This window comes from Oryzias melastigma, linkage group LG12, assembly GCF_002922805.2.
Source record: "Oryzias melastigma strain HK-1 linkage group LG12, ASM292280v2, whole genome shotgun sequence".
Taxonomy (NCBI): Eukaryota; Metazoa; Chordata; class Actinopteri; order Beloniformes; family Adrianichthyidae; genus Oryzias; species Oryzias melastigma.
Genome location: NC_050523.1, coordinates 25,091,396 through 25,113,218, shown reverse-complemented (window position 1 = coordinate 25,113,218; position 21,823 = coordinate 25,091,396). Strand labels below are relative to the sequence as shown.

General features: G+C 39.7%; 1 protein-coding gene across 6 annotated transcripts in view; it reads right to left on the bottom strand.

Moving 5' to 3' along the window:
- Nucleotides 1-21,823, bottom strand: part of LOC112144148 (transcription factor 4) — a 262,277-nt gene that overhangs the window by 92,343 nt on the left and 148,111 nt on the right. For all 6 annotated transcript variants that reach the window (XM_024268487.2, XM_024268485.2, XM_036214524.1 and 3 more), the window contains one exon: nt 20,435-20,484. In XM_024268487.2, the coding sequence (XP_024124255.1) occupies nt 20,435-20,484 (50 nt within the window). The remainder of the gene's footprint in view (nt 1-20,434; nt 20,485-21,823) is intronic.

The following is a 21,823-nucleotide window of genomic DNA, read 5'->3' as shown; positions in this document are numbered from 1 at the left end:
AAAGGGGCACAACACACATCCGGCTTCTTCACGACTGTGTGACCGGAGGTTGGGGTGGGAGTGGGGGGTCTTACAAGAACGACGCGTTTAAAGTAACAAACTCCAGTTTGAGCTGGAATTTATTGAAGACAGGACACAACTGGAAGATATACAGTGTTCTGCATCTAAAATTAAAGTTTTTTTTGCTGGTCATCACTGGATAAGGGGAGAAATTGAGTGCTGTGTTAGTCTGGGGGCGGAGCTGACAGTGCAGACTCTTCCTGGATTGAGCTGTTGGCATCAATCTTACGCCAGCACGTTTCCACCCGCTCGTTTTCATGGGTATGGGAGGGGCTGCTGCAGACAGTGCAGGTTTTTAGAGGATTACTCTTAAATCCATGAACGGATCAAAATGCTGCTTAGGGGTTCTTTATAGTGAGGAATGAACAGTAAAATACACTTAAAACCTCAAAAAGTAGAACTTTCTTGATAGGGCCCCTTTAAAGTATGAGAACAAAAAAATGGAACAGAGTAGATTGATTTACAAGCTCTACAGCCAATCAGGACCAGAGACCGTATAAAGAGGGACTGCTCAAACCCCAGGCCCCACCCCCTCTTATTTTCCAAAAAGGAAGTACCCGATGGCTCCAAGAAGTCAAAATCTCATAGACTTCCATTGAGAAACAGACAGTTGTTTCTCAGATATTTCCCTTGTCATATTAATCGTTTTTGCTCTGATGAATTCTTCATAACACCTCTTTTTAATCCTATATATTACAAGTTATTCACGTTATAAACCAGGGGTCACCAACCTGGTGCCTGCGGGTAGCCCCCAAGGACCACACTAGGTGCCCTCAGGTCTCTTCCAAATATAGCACATCTCACTTGTGAGCTGTATATAAAATTAGGTTTTATTCTTTTTTTTAATATAAATTACACTTGCATTTACATAGATTTAAAAACTAAAACGTCTTAAAAATATGTTGATGATTCATGAACTTTAGAAAACTTTAGATGACCTCTGACCTACTCCAGTTCATAGAACATTAATTTTGTTAAAAATGCTGCAGATTTGGTCATTAGTTCAAATGTAACAAGATTTGTTTAAAAATATGCAAGTTGATTTTTCTTGAACATTAAATTATGGATAAACATTGTACAACATAGTGAAAATGGGACATTTTTCCATGAAATGTAAGAAATCATCTGAAAATTTAACTATTTCTGTAAATTTTTGAAGTGCTAGATATTAATATCTGTTTCCGAGCTTGTTGATATTGTTGATAATGATGGTGAAAAATCAGTGTCTTCACATAGATGAGTATCAATATTTATTATTAATATTGTATAACTAAGCAAAATTTGTTATTTCAAAATGGTAGCCCTTCGTATGACTCCGTACCCATGAAGTAGATCTCAGTTTCAAAAAGGTAGGTGACCCTTGTTATTAACTGACCAGTCAGATGCCTTAGTAAAAGCATGTAGTGCCCACTGGCCCCGCCTCAAACATTTGATTGACAGATTTCCCTGATCCACTTTCAGTCATAGAGGTGAGAACTTTGAAATGGCCGGAACAAGCTCACTCATGATTGGGGACAGTAGTTCCTCTAAAAATCGTGACTCAGACTACCCAGACTGATCGCTGTCGAATGGCGGTAGACGCATCAGGAAGTGAAGCAAGCACCAGAGGTAAGGCATTTTCAATGGTTGACGTTAACTCTTGGTTTGTCCAGTTCATATAAACAGTCAATGATCAGGATGCAGAACTCAATGCACTGTTAAAAAAAGTCAAATTAAAGTGAAAAAATCTACAAAACAGCAAGACTGCTAAAGCTGCACCTTGAAATAGTGTGAGAACAGTGTACATGCCTGAAAACAAGCCACCTAGAGGTAAAATGGTGAACTGACTTCAATTCCTTTAGTAACTCCAACAGGAAGTGAGAGTTTTCCTCCTTTCCTTACAACAGTTGTAGGAATGAGGCCTTCCAGTGGCTGCAGAAATTCCAAGAGGTGAGTAGAAGAGTTTTGACCTCAACATTCAGGGTTTTTGCTACACTGGCAAAGTGCTGGTGAAGGACGGTAAAATCAGTAGAATGTTCACGAAGTTTTGCCCTCTTTTGCTCCATTCACTGAAGTTAACTACAGGACGGACTCGGGACACTCATGATGACTATTTAACCACTTTAAATAGAGATTTGTGGTGGAAAATGTTTTCTAACATGAGGAACATCAGATCAAAGGCCTACAAAAGACAAGTTCCCTGAGAATAACGTCCAGAATGTGTCATCAAAGATTTCCATCCAGTGAGGGTTCGTGTCAGAGCCTGTGTAAGAAAGTTTTCACTTGTTTTACCTTAAAGCCAGATAGTTCCTGAAGACAACCTTTCATTCCGTCATGTGTTTGTGCTGCCTTTGCTGCTCTGCTGTGGGACACTTGGAACAGTGCTGGTGGTGGGGGTGGTGTTGGTGGTGGGGGGCTCATCATGAGGTGGTGCTGGTAGTGGGGGGCTCATCATGAGGAACCCATCTTCAGGTTTCTGACAATCAATGAGTGATTTTTGAATCTGTGTGCACTCCAGAATTTGCCTCCTGATACCAGCTACTGGCAAATCCCTGCCAACAGAACGGCATTATGGGATACCAGTCAAAAAGTGCGGGGAGACTTCCCCTCTTCCTCGTCCTCCACCTCATCAGTCGCTGCTCCTTTCACTCTCACTCCTTCTCCTACCTCTTCCTCCTGCCCCTCTAATCGCTTCCCTCCTCATCTTTTCCTCCCTCTCCCATCTCCTTTGTCCCTGTCTCCCCGTACACCCCCGTCCAACCTGCAGCCCCCACCCACACAGACATTTTCCTCCTCCTCCAACCTTCCACATTGTCCCCTTCCATCCTTCACCCTCCACTTACTTAACGTTCAATTCATTTTTATTCTTCCTCAAAATTGCCTTTTCCCTGAAACTTCCCCCTTTTTTCTGAACCTCATCTGTCACTCTTTCTCCTTTCGTTCTCCTCCTCCCTCTCTCCCCCTCCTCCCTCTTTGGTGCTTAGATGACAGTTAATCCCTGGTTGAATTATAATCTCACATTTCATCCTGATTTCATGCTTACAGGATTTTCCTTCAAATCACTACGCCCAGTTGTCAATCTCTCTCTCTATTTCTGTCTGCTCCTTTGTCTTCTTCCATCTCTCTCTCCCTCCCTGGAAGTCTCATTTTTCCCTAAACCTTTCTTTCCTCCTGTCATTCTGTCCTTCATTCAAGATCTTCATTCAAGAGTTTTTGTTTTTCTCTCTTTCTACTCTAACTTTGATTGTCACTCCATGGAGCGTTGTCAGGCTTTCTATTTGTTGTTGATGTTTGGACAAACGTGTTCAGGATCACCTCGGCTCTCCAACCACAGGCCTGCATTAAAGTTCCACTGCGATGACACAAGGTAACTTTTAGGAGAGTTTTCCTCTGCTGTGACCATAAACCTTGTTTGAGTAGTTTTTACCTTCAAGTATAAAATACCAAGAATATATTTACACTGGAAGCAGAAAGCTGAAGCCTGAGTCCCACTGGTCTGTCTGCGCTGCATCTCTGTTGCGTTGGCACAAAAAAATAGAACGATCATTAATCAATCAGAATGTTTACATCCGTCATGTCTGCATCTGATGCTACGTTCACAACACCCTCAGCAACACCCGTTCACGCGAACACGTCCAGAGTAAAGTCTATGCAAACACCTGCATAGGTGCATTTTTAGGGTTTAAAAGGTTTGCGTTCAGTTTGTAAAGCAGTCTCTGGTCTCCTCACACAAGACATGTGCATTAAGAGTTAAACTAGATGAATCAGGGACTTGGATTTGGTAGTGACGCATGGATGGCATCCTTAAGTGCCAACCGTTCAAAAACTGATTATGAAGGAGAAATTAATAATTGCAGTTTGTGCCCGGCTGGAATTCTATGACACCAAGTCTATACCACAGAATAGAGCTGATAAAGAAAAAAAAAACTAGAGCCAGATTCCTGAGATTTGTACCGCTTTAACGTTTCACAGCAAACCTCTTTCAACTATGAGTTCATGGGCTGTATCGGTACAGACATTCCTGTGAGAAGACCGTATGCTAACAGCATGTTCAAGAACTGTTCTTGCCCTGGAGCGGGGGTAACAAACTTAATCACACGGGGGGCCAAAATCCAAAACCCCCCATTAGGTCACGGGCCGAAAAGGATAAACATTTATTGAACACACTAAAACTACATTTTTTAACCTTTAAAAACATAACTTTTTAATATAACTTTGAATAAAAAAAGCAGGAATATTATTAATAACTTTCAATATTTTACTCTCCATAAAAATATATTTTGTCAAAATTATACAAGATAACATCGGGCAATTGATAACTATAAAATAAAATGATCTGGAGGGCCGGATCCGGCCCCCGGGCCTTGACTTTGAAACATCTTGCACTGGCATGTACCTTGCATGACGTCTATTTCTCGCAACAGAACGTAAACTTGACGGGGACATTGTTTCCAGTCCGTTGACACATTGACTTTGTGCCAAAAATCTGGAGAATCAGGTTTGGGTATTAAACTTAAAACTTCAGATGTATTTTCAAAATAAAAATGAATAAAAAGTCATTTCATATTTAAGGTGACATGCTCAGGCGATAATGTAAACTGCGAAAAAATCCTTCATGACACCAAACATCATTCAACAAAGACTCAGTGAGAAAGGGTGGAGCCTGATTGCCAAAGTTTTGGATGTTGATAGAAAGTAGAATCTGTTTTATCTTAGTTTCCTCTGGCCTTCTGAAGACAGGGGGGGTTGACCAGAGATGCAATGGTGACAATATAAGCTACCTGACATTCGTGAGCCGTACTCCCCATGCAGTGCAGAGGAGATGCATCTGAGACGGACCCGAGTAAATCAGTCGTGATAGTGATTTCTCCAAGTCAAAAGCATGACGTACTTGTTTTATCAGTCATCATTCATTTTGTTTCATCTCGTGCTTAGAGTCCAGTCCAGGACACCACAACCAGTTTTCTGAACTTCAGAAGTTGAGCTTCATAAATTCTGATGCTTTTTAGCTAGTATGGAAAAAAAAATGTCCATCACAATATAAATTAATCTATATCACAATACCGATAAAAATAACACGATATACCACTATAAAGCATATTTTCAGTTATTCTCTGAAAAAAAAGACAAAAATGTAATTACCTACTTTTCTCTGACTTTATTTTTCAAGTAACTGAATTGTTACAAATGAAAATATATATATATATTAAGTGTACAACAGTTTCAAGCTTTTTAGTAGGAAAAAAAAATGTACAAAAGTTCAGCAATAAAAGTACAGTTAAAAACGATAGAAACAATAGAAGGGAAATGGCATGATATACACTTATCTATCGCCCACACGATGTGTATCGTCATATCACCCAGCACTATTTTTAGTCAATGGCGAAAAGAAGCAAATAGGAAAAAACACAAATTTTCACTGCACTTTTCTCTACATTCATGCTCTCAACACGAGCAGAGAAAGCATACTTGACACTCGGACATTCTCATGGACTGGGTTGGAAGGCGTTAGACAGCTGATAAGTGTCTGCCCTTCATCTGCTTTGGTTTCGCTCACAGCACTTAAGGAAAAAGCAACAAAAGCAGCCCAAAAACCACACAGTTCCAGTAGCTGTTCATTTGGGGGCAGTGTTGTGCGAAAAAAGTGAAGTTGAGGATGGGTAAAAAAAAACAAAGAAGAAAACTGACTAGTCTCGTTAGTCTCTGACCATCAGGTATTAGGAAATGCATGACCGCCTCACGACCTCAACAGGATTTGTATTTCGTCAGATTTACTTTTTTTCCTCTCTTATTGCACAGCTTTAAAATTGTCTGACAAATAGAAATCATCTGATCAATAAAACACAACAATAAGTAAACTCCTTCATTTTTATGACTTTGTGTTATTAAATTGCTGATTATTGTTTTAGCAAACTTAAAGTTCCACTGCAATCATCTTTTGTAAATCATTCCCAGCTTTGCTTCAATTATGATTTTGCTGTTTTTAACTAAAAATCAAAGAACTTGCTTCTATTCATTAGGACAAAGTTTCTGCAGAGCGTCAGGCCCCATGAGAAAGAGTCGTGGGTGGGACCGTTGGTGTAGAGCAAGCTACTGCCCGGGGGGCATATCCAGCCCAGTAGACCATTTAATCTGGCCCACAGCACTGGAAAAAATTATGCTGAAAATCAATACTAATGTTTTGTGTTTGTGTTTATGCTCAGAAAGTTATTTGTATTCATGTTGTATTGAAAGTTTTGTCTTATTTCCAATTATTCCAACACAACAAATACAGTGTGTGTTTTCCCTGAATTACATAAATAAACTGCTGCAATCGTCCTTAAAATAGGGAAAAAAACCTGTTATTAAAGGGTAATCAAACCCTAAATCAACTGTTTTGTATATTGATAAATGAGGCTTTAAAAGTGCTGTCTGTTGGCCAATAACAATTTTTTGATCAATTAAAATAAACTTGTTTAATTCTTGAAACTAAAGTCAAAAACCGTCTGTGTGCTGCCTCCTACAGGTTGAAATGAGGTATTACAATTGAATTTTGTGATTGGTCAGACCATGCAAGTCCCCCGCCATGACCTGCAGCTTCAGTAATGATAACAGTCCTGTTCCTAAGCCCCACCCCTCTGACTGGATCTTCACATTTCAGCTGTGGGCGGAGTCAGCCTCCAACTTCCCTGTTTGGTTTCCCTTAAAATCATTTTAAAAAAGCATGTTTTTGTCCGGATTCCCTGTTGTTTCTTGCTCATATGAGGTTGCTGACCAAAACACTTCAAACATCTGATTCGGCCCATTTGTCAAGTTTTTGAACCCTTTGTGAGCCCCACCAATGGTGCAGAGCAACCCCGCCACCCTTCTCTCACCCCTGTTAAAAAAGAAACATGTTTCTTCTCCAACAGCATTTTTGTTGTCTGCTTCTGATAAGCAATAATTTAAATAAATAAATACTCAAATATGAAATTTTAAGCTGAATTGTCTTAGATGTGTCTATCATCAGAAAAATGTTACAAGACCATCTTATAAACACAATTTTCATCTGACTGGGTCTTTAAGGCCCGATCATCAACTCAAAGAGATTTCATTCTTTGCTAATTCCTTTCCTCACTTGCTGCAAGGTTCATGAAAGTCTGCCTTAAACTCATACAGTCAGTGCCTCTATCCTCACTTCTGGTTCTGTGACAGCTTTCTATAAAAAAACATTGCTTATTAAACCATATCCATATTTGGATTAAACATTGATAAATTGTTGACGTTGATCCAACCAATCAAAATTTGAGTTAGAGTCTCTGTCCCTTCATGAAGACGGAAGATGACATAGTCGCTTCTGATTTGATGGTCAATGCTCGCGCTACCAAAAGCTAACTTCTTCTGTACTTTGCTGTGTTGTGAATTCAGTCTATTTGAGCACCTCCAGGCCTCGAGGGCCGCAGTATCTGCATAATTTCCAGATGTCCATATGCCCTATTCATGACTGATTACCTAATCCAGGTGTATCCAGCCAATTAGAACATGTCAGAGCAGGGGATGTTGGAAAACAAAAAGGAATGAAACCCTCGAGGCCTGGAGTTGCCTATCCCTGATTCATATTATTAATTTATTATAGAACTCCTCCATTAAATAATACTCATGGTGTTAGAAACATAAAATAGTTCATACTGACGAGGATGGTTTTGGTGGAGGAAGGCTCTGAAATACACGGACCGCTGCTGCTCTCAGCAGTCAGTGTGGCTGAAACCGTCCTCTCAGTATGACATGACTCGAACGTTTCACTTCCATGCCACAACTGCTGAAGAGAGCAGCTGCGGTTGAAGGAGCACGAACCACAACTAACGATAGTCTGGGAGGGTCATAAGGTTTAGATCAACGTCACTGCAATCACAAGAAGAAGGTCAATCCATAGAAGGTGACGATGTTACCAACATGCAGGGGTAAAGTGAAAGTGTTGGATCAGCCTCAGAATGGGTTATTTTTTAGTTTGATGAAGAACCTGTGGCTGTTCCAATGATTCAAAGTTGAAGGAGTTACTAAACTTTCTTTACAGGGATGTCAAACTTCTAGATAAGTTTAAACATGCTAAAAAAAGGGTTAAAAAAGGGTTAAATGTAGGTGAATGACATGGAAGGTTGTTTATTTTTTTCCTCTGTAATCAAGATCAAAATCCTGACACGGCCTCAATTCAGACGCAGCAAATCAGACGCTAATTTTCCTGAAACACAAACTGACAGTTCCAGAGATGGAGAGTCAGAGATTCCCAAAAGTGTTGGGGGGGGGGGGGTTGTTCACATGTGCCTGGGAAAGGTGTGTTTGTGTGTGAGGCTGGCATCCATCAGAACAAAAGCTTGCCAAAAAAGCAGTAAGCACAGTGCAGGCAGAGAGGGAGAAGTAAACGATCGAGAACTGCTGCATGCTGATTATGTATGCGTGATTTAATCTGCAACTCAATAATATGCAAATATATTCATATGTTAGTTTCTTAATTAAAAATGCAAAGCAGCCCTTATGGTGATTTTTCAGTGATTTTCTGTTCAGCCTAACAAACGGAACATTTCGAGAAAAGCAACAAATTGGAGGAAAGCTGGTCTGCTGGAGGTGAGCAGGAAATTCAAATATAAATGAATTAATACGAGTGGGAGGAGAAGACCGGGGCGTTACTTATAAAACTGAACGAGCTTTCTAATGTCGAAATCTAAAAGTAATGCATGATTTCTGCTCTGCAGTTTGTGGACCTTTCTGGTGTCATATCTGGCGAAGCAGGAAAAATATTTCAACAGAAACTGACCAGCTCAAGCTCTAAACTGGGGGTTTCAAACTGGCGGCCCGTGGGCCATTTGCGGCCCCCAAGTGGATATTTTGTGGTAACAACCTTAACACGAAAGTTCAGTGTCTCATCATGACTGTGGACTTCATCATCATCACTTGTCCCTCAGCTCCATCTGAATGAACTCTTTTAGATACGTAGTTGTAGAAGCTAATCTTTCTTTAACTGTTCTGGTATCGCCTGTCCGTCCTGGGATAGGATCTCTCCTTCATGTGGGAATCCCTAAGGTTTCTTCTTTTTTCCTGACTCAGGTTTTTTAGGAGTTTTTCCTTTCCAGGAGGGAGGGTCTAAGGGCAGGGATAACCAGTTTATTTAGTCTGTTTAGTTTTTAACTATTGTTCATATTTTGAAGCCCAATGAGGCAAATTCTTTTGTGATTTTGGGCTATATAAATAAAATTGAATTGAATTGAATTGAATACTAAGTAATATCTTCTGCATGTCCATGCTTCTTTAATGACAGTTTTGTATTTGCTTTGTGATGTTTCAGCTTTATGTTTTAAACTTTGTATTTGCTATAGTCATTGGATCTTTTCATCAGAAAAGTCCTTAGCAACAGTTGCTAGCATCGTTAGCTCCTGTCGTTTCACAGGACATGCAGAAGATATTTCTTAGTAGTTCACAGACATGAACAAATGTTCAATAAATGTGTTCAGTAGACATGGACAATGGACAGTGGATGCAAAAACACATTTTTGCCCCAAATAGAACCCCATACAGCTCAGCCTCAGCCAGACCTTCAGTGGACCCGAGGTAAACTGAGTTTGAGAACCCTGATCTAGAAGGTGTCACAAACAATCAAAAAAATGTATTTTCTATTAAAAGAAGATACAAGAACAAATGAGAAAAAAATATATATATTTTAAAATATCAGGTCAGAGTTGAAAGTCCAACAGTCATAAAGAAACTTTTGACAAAAACTGAGAGTTCAAGGAGAAAACAAACAGAAAATAAAGACTCATAAACATCAGGATTATCCCCCAAACAAAGAACGAATGTGGCAGAAGAGAAGGCTTCAGTAGTGTTTCCTGTTACATCTGGAATCAAACTGACAAGGTATTTCTGGAATAGAACACAGGAGCCACAGACAAAGTTGGTGGTAGTATGATGATATGGCTATATCGAGGTTCAACTTTTGCGGTCTAGCTGTTTTGTGGATTTTTTTGTAATTTTACGTTCCTTTTTTTTAGCGTATTGTCTTCTTCAACCTTATTGGCTGTTGACCTTGTAATTCAATCTCCTCTGTGGCATGTCTCCTGTACAAATGTACATAAATCTTCAAGCAGTCAGATCTTTGTTTTCATTCTATAATACTGGAATTAACTTTCAATAAAGGTTTAAACTTTGAGTTTAAACAAGAGAGATGAAACTATGAAAATGTTCATGTTAGTCTGAGAAAAGTCTGTAATTAAGAGTTTCATGGCCTTAAAAGATCTGTAGCCCAAATTCACCTATCCCAGGTTATCTTTGGAGCTGAGAATAGAACAGATGAGGTTTCCTTTAGCAAGGAGCCTCTTTTTGGAACGCCAAATTACTTGGCAAGACCTTCAAATTAAAGGGGACAGTGAACTGAACTGAAATTATGATGAAAGACATGAAAAATGATAATTATTTTTATAGATTTGTTAACTTTGGTAAAATAGAAGTTCAATTTTTTATTTTCATTTTACCACTTGAGAATCAAAAATGACATGATAAACTCTGGCAAATTTAGATTCAACTTTCAATTAAAAAACAAAAACATATGCAAATAAAAAGTGTATCTGGTCAGAGTTATTTTACCCTCAGGTTTTAAGTGTATTTTACTGTTCATTCCTCTCTATAAAGAACCCAAAACAGCATTTTGATCCGCTCATGCATTTAAGAGTAATCCTCTAAAAACCTGCACTGTCTGCAGCAGCCCCTCCCATACCCACCAAAACGAGCGGTTAGAAACGTGCTGATGTAAGATCGATGCCAGCAGCTCCCTCCTGGAAGAGTCTGACCTGAAAGCTCCGCCCCCAGACTAACACCAACACTCTATTTCTCCCCTTATCCAGTGATGACCAGCAGAAAACTTTAATTTTAGATGCAGAGCACCGTATATCTTCCAGTTGTGTCCTGTCTTCAATAAATTCCAGCTCAAACTGGAGTTTGTTACTTTAAACGCGTCGTTCTTGTAAGACCCCCCCACCCCCCGTCACACAGTCGTGAAGAAGCCGGGTGTGTGTTGTGAACCAGTGTAGTGATGGCCAAACATACTAAAGCCAGATATATGGTATGTGCATCCGTCTTTGAAGAAGTTTAGATTATTTTCGTGAGGGAAATGCAGACATACTGCCACAGACTCTAGGATGACGTCATGAAGCGGACTCCACCCACACACAGCGGCAGGCGGAGCTTCAGGAATCGAGCCGTTTTACTTCCGGGTATGAACAAACTCACAAAATACAACTAATATTTCCTAAATAATTTGTTTTTTAGTGTTTCAAAGATAATATATGATTCACTCTGAAAGGCTTAAGAAAATCATGGTATGGCCCCTTTAAAATCCAATGACTCTGGTGCTAATTTTTCTTTTACTAAATTATCTTTTTTTTCTACCAATATGTTTACATCTGTTTACATATGTTTACATTGTTATTACTGTACATTGAGATTTTTTTATCATGTATATGTACATTGTGAGATTTTTATTTTTTATTATGTATACCCTGTAAGCTGCTGAAAGACTTAATTTCCCCAAGGGTACCATCCCAAAGGGATTAATAAAGCATAGTCTAAGTCTAAGTCTAAGTCTATCTTGATGGGTGTTTCTTGTTTTAGGTAGATTTAATGACTGTGGGAAATATCTAACTCAAACAGTAAGCCTAATCCAAATTCTACCCTTCTCCATTCCCCTACATTTGAAGGGTCAGTTTAAGTGAAAGTCGTGTCCAAAATAACTTTTTTTTACATTTCAGCCTACGAATGAAGGGATGTAAAGTCCTCCGTTGCGAGGCTAAACCACGTCATGCTGAGAAGCTTTTTCTTCTTTAAACCGCAGAGGTTCACATTTAAATGTAAGTAAGGTCTTTTTGTTGTAGCATGACCTTTTAAAGTTATTAAAACGCTTTTACGTAAGTCCAAGCACTGGAAGCTCCGCTCTAATCCTAGCGGACCGGTGATTATTGATGACATCATTCAACAAAAGTGACGTCCAAAATGTGAGACAGTATTTTTTCATAACTTTCCGTCTGGAGGGACAAATGAAGGGAAATGGAGAAGGAAAGAATTTCGACTGGGTCTAAAATGCCTCCATTCTGGAATTTTACCAATAAAACCTGCTCTTATTTTGAAACTTGGACTGGGTTTATTTTACCAGCAACAGTTGAGTTTAGCGAAAACTGAGAACATCTTGATAGAAACAGAGAAGTGATGCACAGCGACGCAGAAACTTCATTTCTTTGGTCTTTCTTCAGTAATGCAGTACCTTTGAATTTATGCTTTACTAACTGTGCTTTCACAAAACACAAGCTAGAAATAAAACTGTTTGTTAAAGTAAAAATCAAATCTGCTTGACAAATGACTTCAGGTAAATTCTCCTTAAACAAATCTGAAAACTGTGTCTGCAAAAGTGGTTACGAACACCTGCTAACACACATGAGGAAAAGCCAGCAGGCTCATCTCAAACATCTCTTTCAGTTTCTAAGATTCCCCATCAGATCTGGACGAGGCCACACCTGCTCTGAGTGCACACTGGACTTTATCTACAGAATCAGGAACTTTGCATTAATGTGGATTTTTCAGAGCAAGTTTCAGTCTTTCTGTGAAGGGACAGCATTTTGTTATTGCTGTGTTGGTGGAGGAGGGAGGCGTGCACGCTTGTAAACAAAATCCCCCCCACACACACGTGAATGATGTCTGGTATTTTAATTAGTCACTTTCCCATCTGACACAAAATGGCGGCCGTAGTGTGGCCGTCGGAAACACTTTAGAACGAGAGAAGCAGAGACTGATCCCACGGCGACACAAACTAACATTTCTTATTGCTGCTCGTTTTTAACAGGTGAAGTGTGAGGAAAGCAGCAGAAAAACAGTGGTGTCGGACGCACATTTATGTAACGTTTCAGGAGTGAGTCAGTGAAGCATCTACAGAACATGAGTAAACACACAGCTGTGTTTGTGTGTGCCTCCAAAATGAGGTCATCCGTGGCTGAAGCCGCTCTTTGCTGCTGGACAATGGCAGCTTTCACGCCTAAACTCAAGTTGCTGCTTCACGCCAGGCCAGATTGGAATCAGGAAACCGCGGCGCTGCAGCCCAGCGAGCGATCGAGCGCGCTCCCTAACCTGCTGCGTCGGGGGCAGATGAGGCCCGTCTGACAGTCGTGAGGAAAAGGGCTTTGTGTTGTTATTAGGATTGTGCACTTTGGGCATGTTTGCAGCAAAAGTGGATTCTAATGTGATGTCATAAAGAAAGACGGTCTTCCATCTCTGCCACCACGCTCTTATTTCAGTGTCTGCCAAGCACCCCCCCCCCCACACACACACAAATTTGTTTCCTGTTTTATTTGATTTTCAGTACAAAGCTCCATTTTTTCAGACAGAACTGATGGGTATTACAATGCTTTTATATTTTCATTAGCTTTGTCTAAATCAAATTTAAATTCTTTACATTTTCTTGCTAAAACATTTATTTTTAAACACTCTTAAATATATTTAATTTTGTTTTTAACTATATATATATATTTTTCGCAATGTTTATTAATTTATTATGTTTTTTATTTACTTTTTCTTTCAATATTTACAGATTTTTATTGACTTTAATAAAAAAAAGTTTTAATTTAGCTCAAATATCCAAAAAAACAATGAAGAAAAACTCTTTTGATTTATTTGATTTGACTTATTTATACACAAATAAAAAGGAAACAAAAATTAAAGAAAAAATAAAAATACAAAAAGTAAAATCATGTGATGGTCTGTTACAGAAACCCAACTGGGTTTATTCAAGATGGTAACACCTCTGACGAAAAATAAAATAAAATACAACAAATAGAGAACTAGATTAAAGAATCTGAAACAATACCCCAAACAAATCTAACATAACAATTGCAAATTAAATGGATTTTATGAAAATTTAATTAGCAAACATATATATATATTTAACAAAATCAAACTCCATTTTTATACATTAAGATCAAAATCTTTTTTAGGCTAATTTTATTGAATATTGCTATCAAGAACTAAAACTCATTTAGGAATTTGTTGCCATGGTAATGGAAAGAAACTCTAACATCTTGTTTTAATTTGTGAGAAAAGAGATTTCATTCAAATTGCAATTTTTATTTGTTCACTTGTAAATTCATGAGCACAACCAGAGAACTCTGACAACAATGAGCAGCTCTGGGGCTCTTTCCTGCCGCTGAGCTTCAGCTCGGCGAGGACACAAAGCCAGGCCGGCGTGGAGGCACTGACCTCAGCGGCGTCCAGTGCCTCTGCAATTAGCGGCGACACGGAGCATGAACCGGGCCTTATCAGCGAGCATCAGTGCCGGACCTCGCTAATCCTCTCGAGGCTGAAAGGTGTGGGGGGGATCCCTGCGTGCAGCAGTGAAACTCTGCGATAAGCAGCAGAGTGGGATCTGTTTTAATAAAGGTTGACTCTTTTGTAAACCTGTGCCGGAATATTTAATCCAGCAAACTATGATCAAAATTCAAATCTGATCAAAGCAGGACCTGGCAGCTCTTCCATAGTGCCAGGAGCTGCCTGTAGGGGGCAGTATGGCTCACCAAACGGCTTCATGGAGCCCCCCCTCTAACCAACCACCCACACCCCCTCCTCCACCCGCAGGCCACCGGGGACCGCCGGCTCTCTCCTACTGTGCCTTCTGCAAGACCTGGCTTAATTTAATTAACGCTGTCAACTTTAAACAAAACCACATCTGAGGATGAGGGAGCGGGAAAGAGCCAGAGAGGAGCCGATCGCCCAGGAGGACTCGCCAGTCTCAGGGCTTCACGAGACATTTGACATTCGCCGAGTTTGGCCCCTGAAACCCAAACACCAACGCAGACGGAAGACCTTCACTTCAGTTCGGCCCGTTTGCTCTCTGAGCTCTGAAAAATCCTCCATGTTTTTCTCTGAGACAGAAAAAATGTTCATTAAACCGTCACTGAGCGTAGCAGCTGATTGGACACTTCAAATCATTTCTGCTCTTCTTCATGTAAAAGGGGAAAATTGCAGAGTAATTTCTAACCTTTTCTTGATGTCAAAACTTCAAATACTCATCTTTTTTTGTCATTTATTTTTTTTTAAAAACAAAGCAGCTTTTAGGCAGAAACACACAAAATATAGATAGTCATGTTTTTCGGACAATATCTGCTCATAAATATCTATAAAATAAAATGTCCATATAGTATATATATATAAAAACAATTATACAGCTATTCTTGTATTAAAATTCACATCTGAAAACTGAATGTAATAACCAGGCAGCAGGAGTTTCTCAAATGTGTCTCCGTGTGAGCAAGTTGGTCAAAACAAGCAAAAAAGAAAACTCTCAAAATATAATTTAGCAAACTAAATCTGCAACATATAATAATCAGTTGATCTGTGTTTGCCTTCATTTTCCTGATTTCATTACATTCCTTTCAGTAGAAAGTATTCCCCGCACACGTCCGCGTGTTTGGATGTTTATTCAGCCTGCATTAGCAAAGCTCGGAGGATGAGCCGCTCTCTCTCAGCCCCAACAACAAATTAACCAAAACCATGATATCTGAGGGAGCGCTCTCACCGCCCCACACCAGAAAGAAATCAACAAAGCAGCCGCACTCCTCAACCTGCTAATGTTAGCCACCGATGCCTAATTTCCTTTTGATTACAAAGACGTCCCACGCTCTCCTCTCAAGTGACGTTTAATTGTTTCTCAAAGTAAATCATCAGCTCAGCAAACTACATTTGACAAACAACAATAACAAACTTGAGGCGCAGGGAGAAAAAAAAGGAATGATTTAATTAAAAGATAAATAGTCCTCACTCGGTGTTGATGTGAAAACAGAAAATTGAGAAGACTTTTGCCTAAAATGATGTGTGTGTTGTTACATCTGGGACCAAGTTTAACATTCTTCTAAAAGAATTTCTAAAGAACAATGTCAGACATTGGAAAAACGGCTTCAGTGTCTGGGATCAGATGAAACTGAAGAGTCAGTGCAGAAACTCAGCAGCTTTGGACTCAGAGATGACAGAGGAGCAACGAGTGTCTGCAGAGGAGCACAGACAAACTCTGAAAGTTCCTTTCAGAATAAAGGTAGAGTGAAGTCTGACAAGCGGGCCTCCAGCTTCACCGCTTCTTCCCTGAGAAGGTCTGAGAGAATCCGACTGATGCTCCATGTCTGTCTCCTTTAGAGGTGAAAGGTCAGCTTTAGGGACAGGTTTGTCTGGATGTCTCTCCTGGACTTTCTCAGAGCTGAAATTCAGGAAATGATGAAGATCTGACACCATTTTCTGTTTCTCTCATTTGAAACGTCTCAGGACTGTAGGAAATGATGAATCTAGTCGTGATTGTCTCCTTCACAGCAGCAGAGAACTTTCTAGTAGTAAAAAACTGTTGACAGCTCTTCGATGGAGATTGATCGTGAGTAAGCCTAAACTAGCGATGATGACTACGTTTTTAATCAAAATCAATACTTCTTTGTCTCTTTAAGAGTCAGGATCTTGAAATAAATAAATTATTATTACAATGAGTCAAAATTCTTTTGTGCTAAATTCTTGACAGTAGACCCTTTTCACGTGACGTCACACAAAACAGCGAGTGAGCAGAGTGACTTCCAGTTTTATATCACGTCTATGGTGTCTGATCCCTTTGGGATAATAAAGGTAAACATAATCAAATTCATTTGAAACTGTCAAAAATATTCCTACTTAAATCATTCATATTTTTTTTTACAATTACCCCTTAAAATACTCAGAAAAACAACAGATACCTCTGATTACAACAACTACATTTAGCCTTGAGTTCAGTTAAAACACACGCGGCCAACATGCAGCAGAGAGAATCTTAGCTGCTCCTCTTACATGAATTTCATCAGTTTTTGTGCTCCATAAACACGTGCAAACAAAAATCAAGCGAAATAGAACCTGTTAGAATATCTGCTCAAATGAAAGGTCAATATGATCAATAGAACCTCCAACAATGAAGATTATTCAAATTTGTATTTAGATTTTGTTAACGATCTAAGACAGGAAATGAAAGTCCAGTTCAGCAGGACATTCATAGAATAAATATTGTACATTTTTCTGCAGAAACTGGTATAAGATTACCTTTTATTTTTTATGTAAAATTGTGTTAAACAGCGTTCAGTTGTCAGCTTTGCCGCTCTAAACCTGAACACTAGAAGTCACTATTCACATTTTTTTCTCTGTCACCATTTTGTCTGACGTCACCGTGAAAATGGTCTACAAAAAAGCTCAGATTCAAGATTTAAGATAAAAAAAAACTTTTACTGTAATTTTTTGGTTCAATTATTGAAATATTATTTCAATGAATTCAACAAAAGTTGACAGGTTAGACTAGCATTCATTGTCATTATAATTTAGTTTAATGTTCTAAGAATAAATGCTTGTTTTAGACTTTACGAGGATTTATTTAGATGGACCAACTTGTTCTAAGATTCTGATTTTATTCACATTTGGTTCTGAAATGAGTCGTTTCCACTGATTACACTGGTTTTAGTCATTATCGTTAAAATGAATCAGGTTGATAAAACTCAAATAATAACTCACAACATACATTTTCTTGGGCTGAAAAACATTTGATATGATTGACATGATATGATGTCATTTGATATCAAGTATCAAACAGTTAAGTTTTTATCTTGTTTTTCGCTGTTTGAATGCTTGTGTGTAAGTATTTGTTTCTAGATTTTGACATCTAATTGTAAGATTTCTTAAATAGTGGATGGAGGATTTGACTACTCTCTAGTCATTTTCATCTTAAGATGAGTGTTCTTTTCCCTCCATCAAACTGACTGAAGAAAAGCAGGACCTGATGCCTCAGAACTCTGGGTTTCCCACTGCTGTCTTTGAGGAAAAGCCTCTGAACTTCAGCAGCAGCAGCAGCTCCTCCCTGCTGCGTTCATGGGACAAATGTTCATGTCACCTGACCACAAACACAAAGTTAGAGAGAAGAGACTTAAAATCTGGACAGTCCAGAGGTGGACAGGAGTGTGCAGGTCATAGGAGGAGTTAGGTGCAGCACAAACACACAACCACCGCTGGGTATAGGTTGTAGCGCTGACATCACTGACCAGGAAGAGCAGAGCGGCTACAGTCCATTCAGGAGCAAAACCTTTCTCTGGTGGAGAAGAAGAGAACTGCAGTCAAAACGGTACAAATGCTCCCTCCTGCAATTCACACCATTTTTCCATGACGGTCGACAGGAGCTTCTGCTAGAGCTTTTTTTGTTTTTGCCATCATGGGTAAAATAATAACCTAAGAATATGACCCCAAGTTTCTGCTAAGAAGAAGCCAGAAGTTAGTAGAAATACACTTCTGTAATATATCTGTTGTTGAGAGCAAACAGAGGGAAGACTCTGTGTGTGTGTGTTGTGTTTATTTTTATCTCTACAGTCTGTTTAGATAGAAAAACATGATCGCATTTATCAATCGTGGTGTTTTATTGTGAAAAAATGGTTATATTTTGAAAATAAACCCAATTTTCTCGTGTATCTTGATGGAACTTCCTGCCAGAGTTGACGCGGATCACTCGCGGCTCGCACACCGCGGCGCTCCAGGTCTGGTGTGAACTACACCATAGGTTGACAAGGATGGAAGCGGGCTCCATTTCCTCAGATTCTAAACTAAAGCGGTAATGTGGTCCGAGTCGTCGTTTCACAAACAGGATCAAGGAGGACAGAGTAAGATCACAACTAAGATAAGTCTCAATGAAGAAAAAACGGGATGTGTCAAGGACATGGTTGACGTTTCCATGGTAACCGATGCCTCCTAATGATGAACCAGTTGCAGGTGCATTCCTGTGACGAGGCCTTACACTCACCGGGAAGACGCATCTGCGGCGTCACAGCCAGGCGTTGTGTCCCACACAACACTTTCACACTCATGCAGATAATCCTTGGTTAATGCTGAGGGGCGGGGCTTCATTGACTCTCGCGTCTCATGTTGGTTATTTGTTAAAAACTCTTTGTAGATGGAGGACCATCATAAAACAGGTGAGCTCTGGAAAGGCGCGACAGTGGACCGGATCAGAGATTCAGAGCGCAGCATCGCCGTGGCTCCGTCAGCATCTCCGTCAGCTGAGTGTGTGAGGACGTGCTGGAGGTGTGTGTTTGTTGGTGGCATTTCTCTCAGCAGGAGCTCCTGCAAGCAGGTCAATCACCTCCTGAGAACACGGCTGAGGCGTGACGTCGCTCTAAAGGTTTGGCGAGAAATAGCCAAATATCTGTGCAAACGAGAAGCAGAACACACTGCTTCCTGGCGCCAATCAGCAACTTTTGTTTTTTTTTAACAAACTTTGTGTGGAAACAGAAACATTAGCGTTCAGTTTTAGAGCAGAAAAGGAATCAATTTCATTCAGAAAAACATCCTCTTTCAACCAAACACAGGATAAAGCAGCATCAGCAGAGACATGGAAGAAAATCACATTTTTAACACAGCATTGCAGAGATTTTTTTCTTTTTGCTAAACTCGAGTCAAAATAACAACAATGTCACTGTTGGACATCATGTCCCAAATTTCCTCTGGATGCAAACAACAGACGATCAACAAGCAGACACATGGCGCTCTTCCTCCGCCCTCCTTTTCCTTTTTTTTTTTTTTTTACATCTTTCCTGTCCTGATTTCTAATCGTTCTTCCTTTCCTGCCCCCCCCCCCCTCACACACACACGCTGAAGTCACAGAATGGGGAAGGAAAGGGGAAGGAAACAGGGACAATGCCAGCCGAGGCCACAGAAAGACGGACTCCTGCCGAGCCAAAGTGCCGACCGACACGCTGTACATTCAGCCGTCGCTGTAACTGCTGGTGAATAAGGTCAGCGCAGCGGCGAAACGCTTCGCTGCAACAATTCTGACAGAACACAGCCAAGAAACGGCCAGGAGGAGCGACACGCCGTTTTCTGAGAAAAGCAAACCTTCACACCAAACATAGAACTGTAGAAATAGATACGACACTAAAGCAAACCTGAAGGGTAAAAAAATATAAAATAATGATGAACATCTGCTGGATCTGAGGCAGATTCCAGTGATGATGAGCATCAGAGAACCAACCGGATCCTGAAACCAACTCTGTACACAAAATACCACTTTAGAAAGAAAAAAAAGGTAAAAAAATGATTAACAAGATAATTTAAAAGAATTCAAAATGCTAACCTGCAGTAATACATAGCTGGTACGTCTGCATAACCTTTAATAAATGATTTACATTCCTTGGCATTTACTCTCAAATGTACCAGAATAAAACTCTGCCCTCCACTAACAATAAAACAGTTTGTGTCCAGGCAACATCTCCAGCTCGCTCCACAAATGCAGCTCTGTGACTTCAAAGGTGCAAAAACATCAGCAGCCGCGCTTCACACTCAGCCCAGCAAACAGCACAAACGCTGGCATGCTATCACTTACTGACGACGGCAGGCCGGGGGGGACCTTTCGCACTTTTTTTGTGTGGATCTCTGCAAGAGAACAAAACAATAAAACAATACATGAGGCTTTTCCGGGCCAAGAGGCTTTTTTTTTCTGTTTGAGTTTAATGGAGAGGAAGGCCACTTTTCCCACCACCATTAATATCCTCACAAAGAAACAGCAAACAACACGAGAAGGTGCAGAAAAATTCCAGATGGACAAAACAGGACAAGGTTGATTTTTTGTGGAAGGAGGGACGCTATTTTTCAGGGTTTCTCTTAAAGGGAGGGAGGCAGAAGTCCATTATTTTGCAGCAGAAAAAATAATGTATTTTTTTATTTTGGAAATTGGCACGGATGTGTGTGTGTGTGTGTGTGTGTGCACTCTCAAGGCTAAAGCTACCAAGGCTGAGCTTTGTCCCTTTTTAAAAGACTGGCCTGTTTGAAAGCCGCACATGCACACACACACACACACACACTCCTGCAGCCTAACACAGGCCGTCATACGGCTGGTTTCAGAGAACATACACCGACTCTGAGCGCCGATCAGTCAGTCTGAAGGCTTCACGCTGCTCTCTGCAAAGGCGTTCTGCCTGGAGAAGAGAGCTGATGATTCCCTCGTTCTGCTGATGTCTTTGATGCAGCAGCGATAAAAAAAGTTTCACGCTCCTGAAGCCACACGAGCAAAGATTTTTTTGAGCTCTGCACTTGGAACTAATGATGTCAGAGTCACACTGAGTTTGTGCTGTTCATGACGCTTATGGCTTCAGTTTCAGGTCACAGCAGAGAATAATGCCTCGATTCTTGTTCTAAAACTGAACCCTACGTTACACCGTACAACTGAATTATGGGAAAAAGGGTTTGTTACATCGCTGCACTGAAAAAAGGGAAACATTGGATCAATTAACAAAAGTTCATTTAAAATGAATAGTTTTGTCACAATTAAAATTTTAAATTGATAATTTACTCAACTCAAATGTAACAAATTACAAAACTTTTGTTAATTCATCAAATAATTCACTTTTTCAGTGCACATACCATGAGGTTATAGGTGTCCAACACAACATTTAAGAATCATTTATATTTATTGCTTTAATCCAGGTCGAGTATAAGAACATTTGCATTCAGTCATCTGCCTATTTTATTGTTTTTTTTTTTAATTTTTCATTCTCTCTTAGTTAGAATGTACAATCCATGCAATCTACGGAGAGAACAGGAGTAGTCTTATAAACCTTTATCACATTTTTATTTCATGTGATACGAATAGATGACTACATAAGTGGGTATAATCCAAATAGACATTAAATGAAAATCTACAATAAAAATAATACAATCTGGAACATTATATTTACATCAAACATATCAATCATTTTGTTTTTACATTTAACTT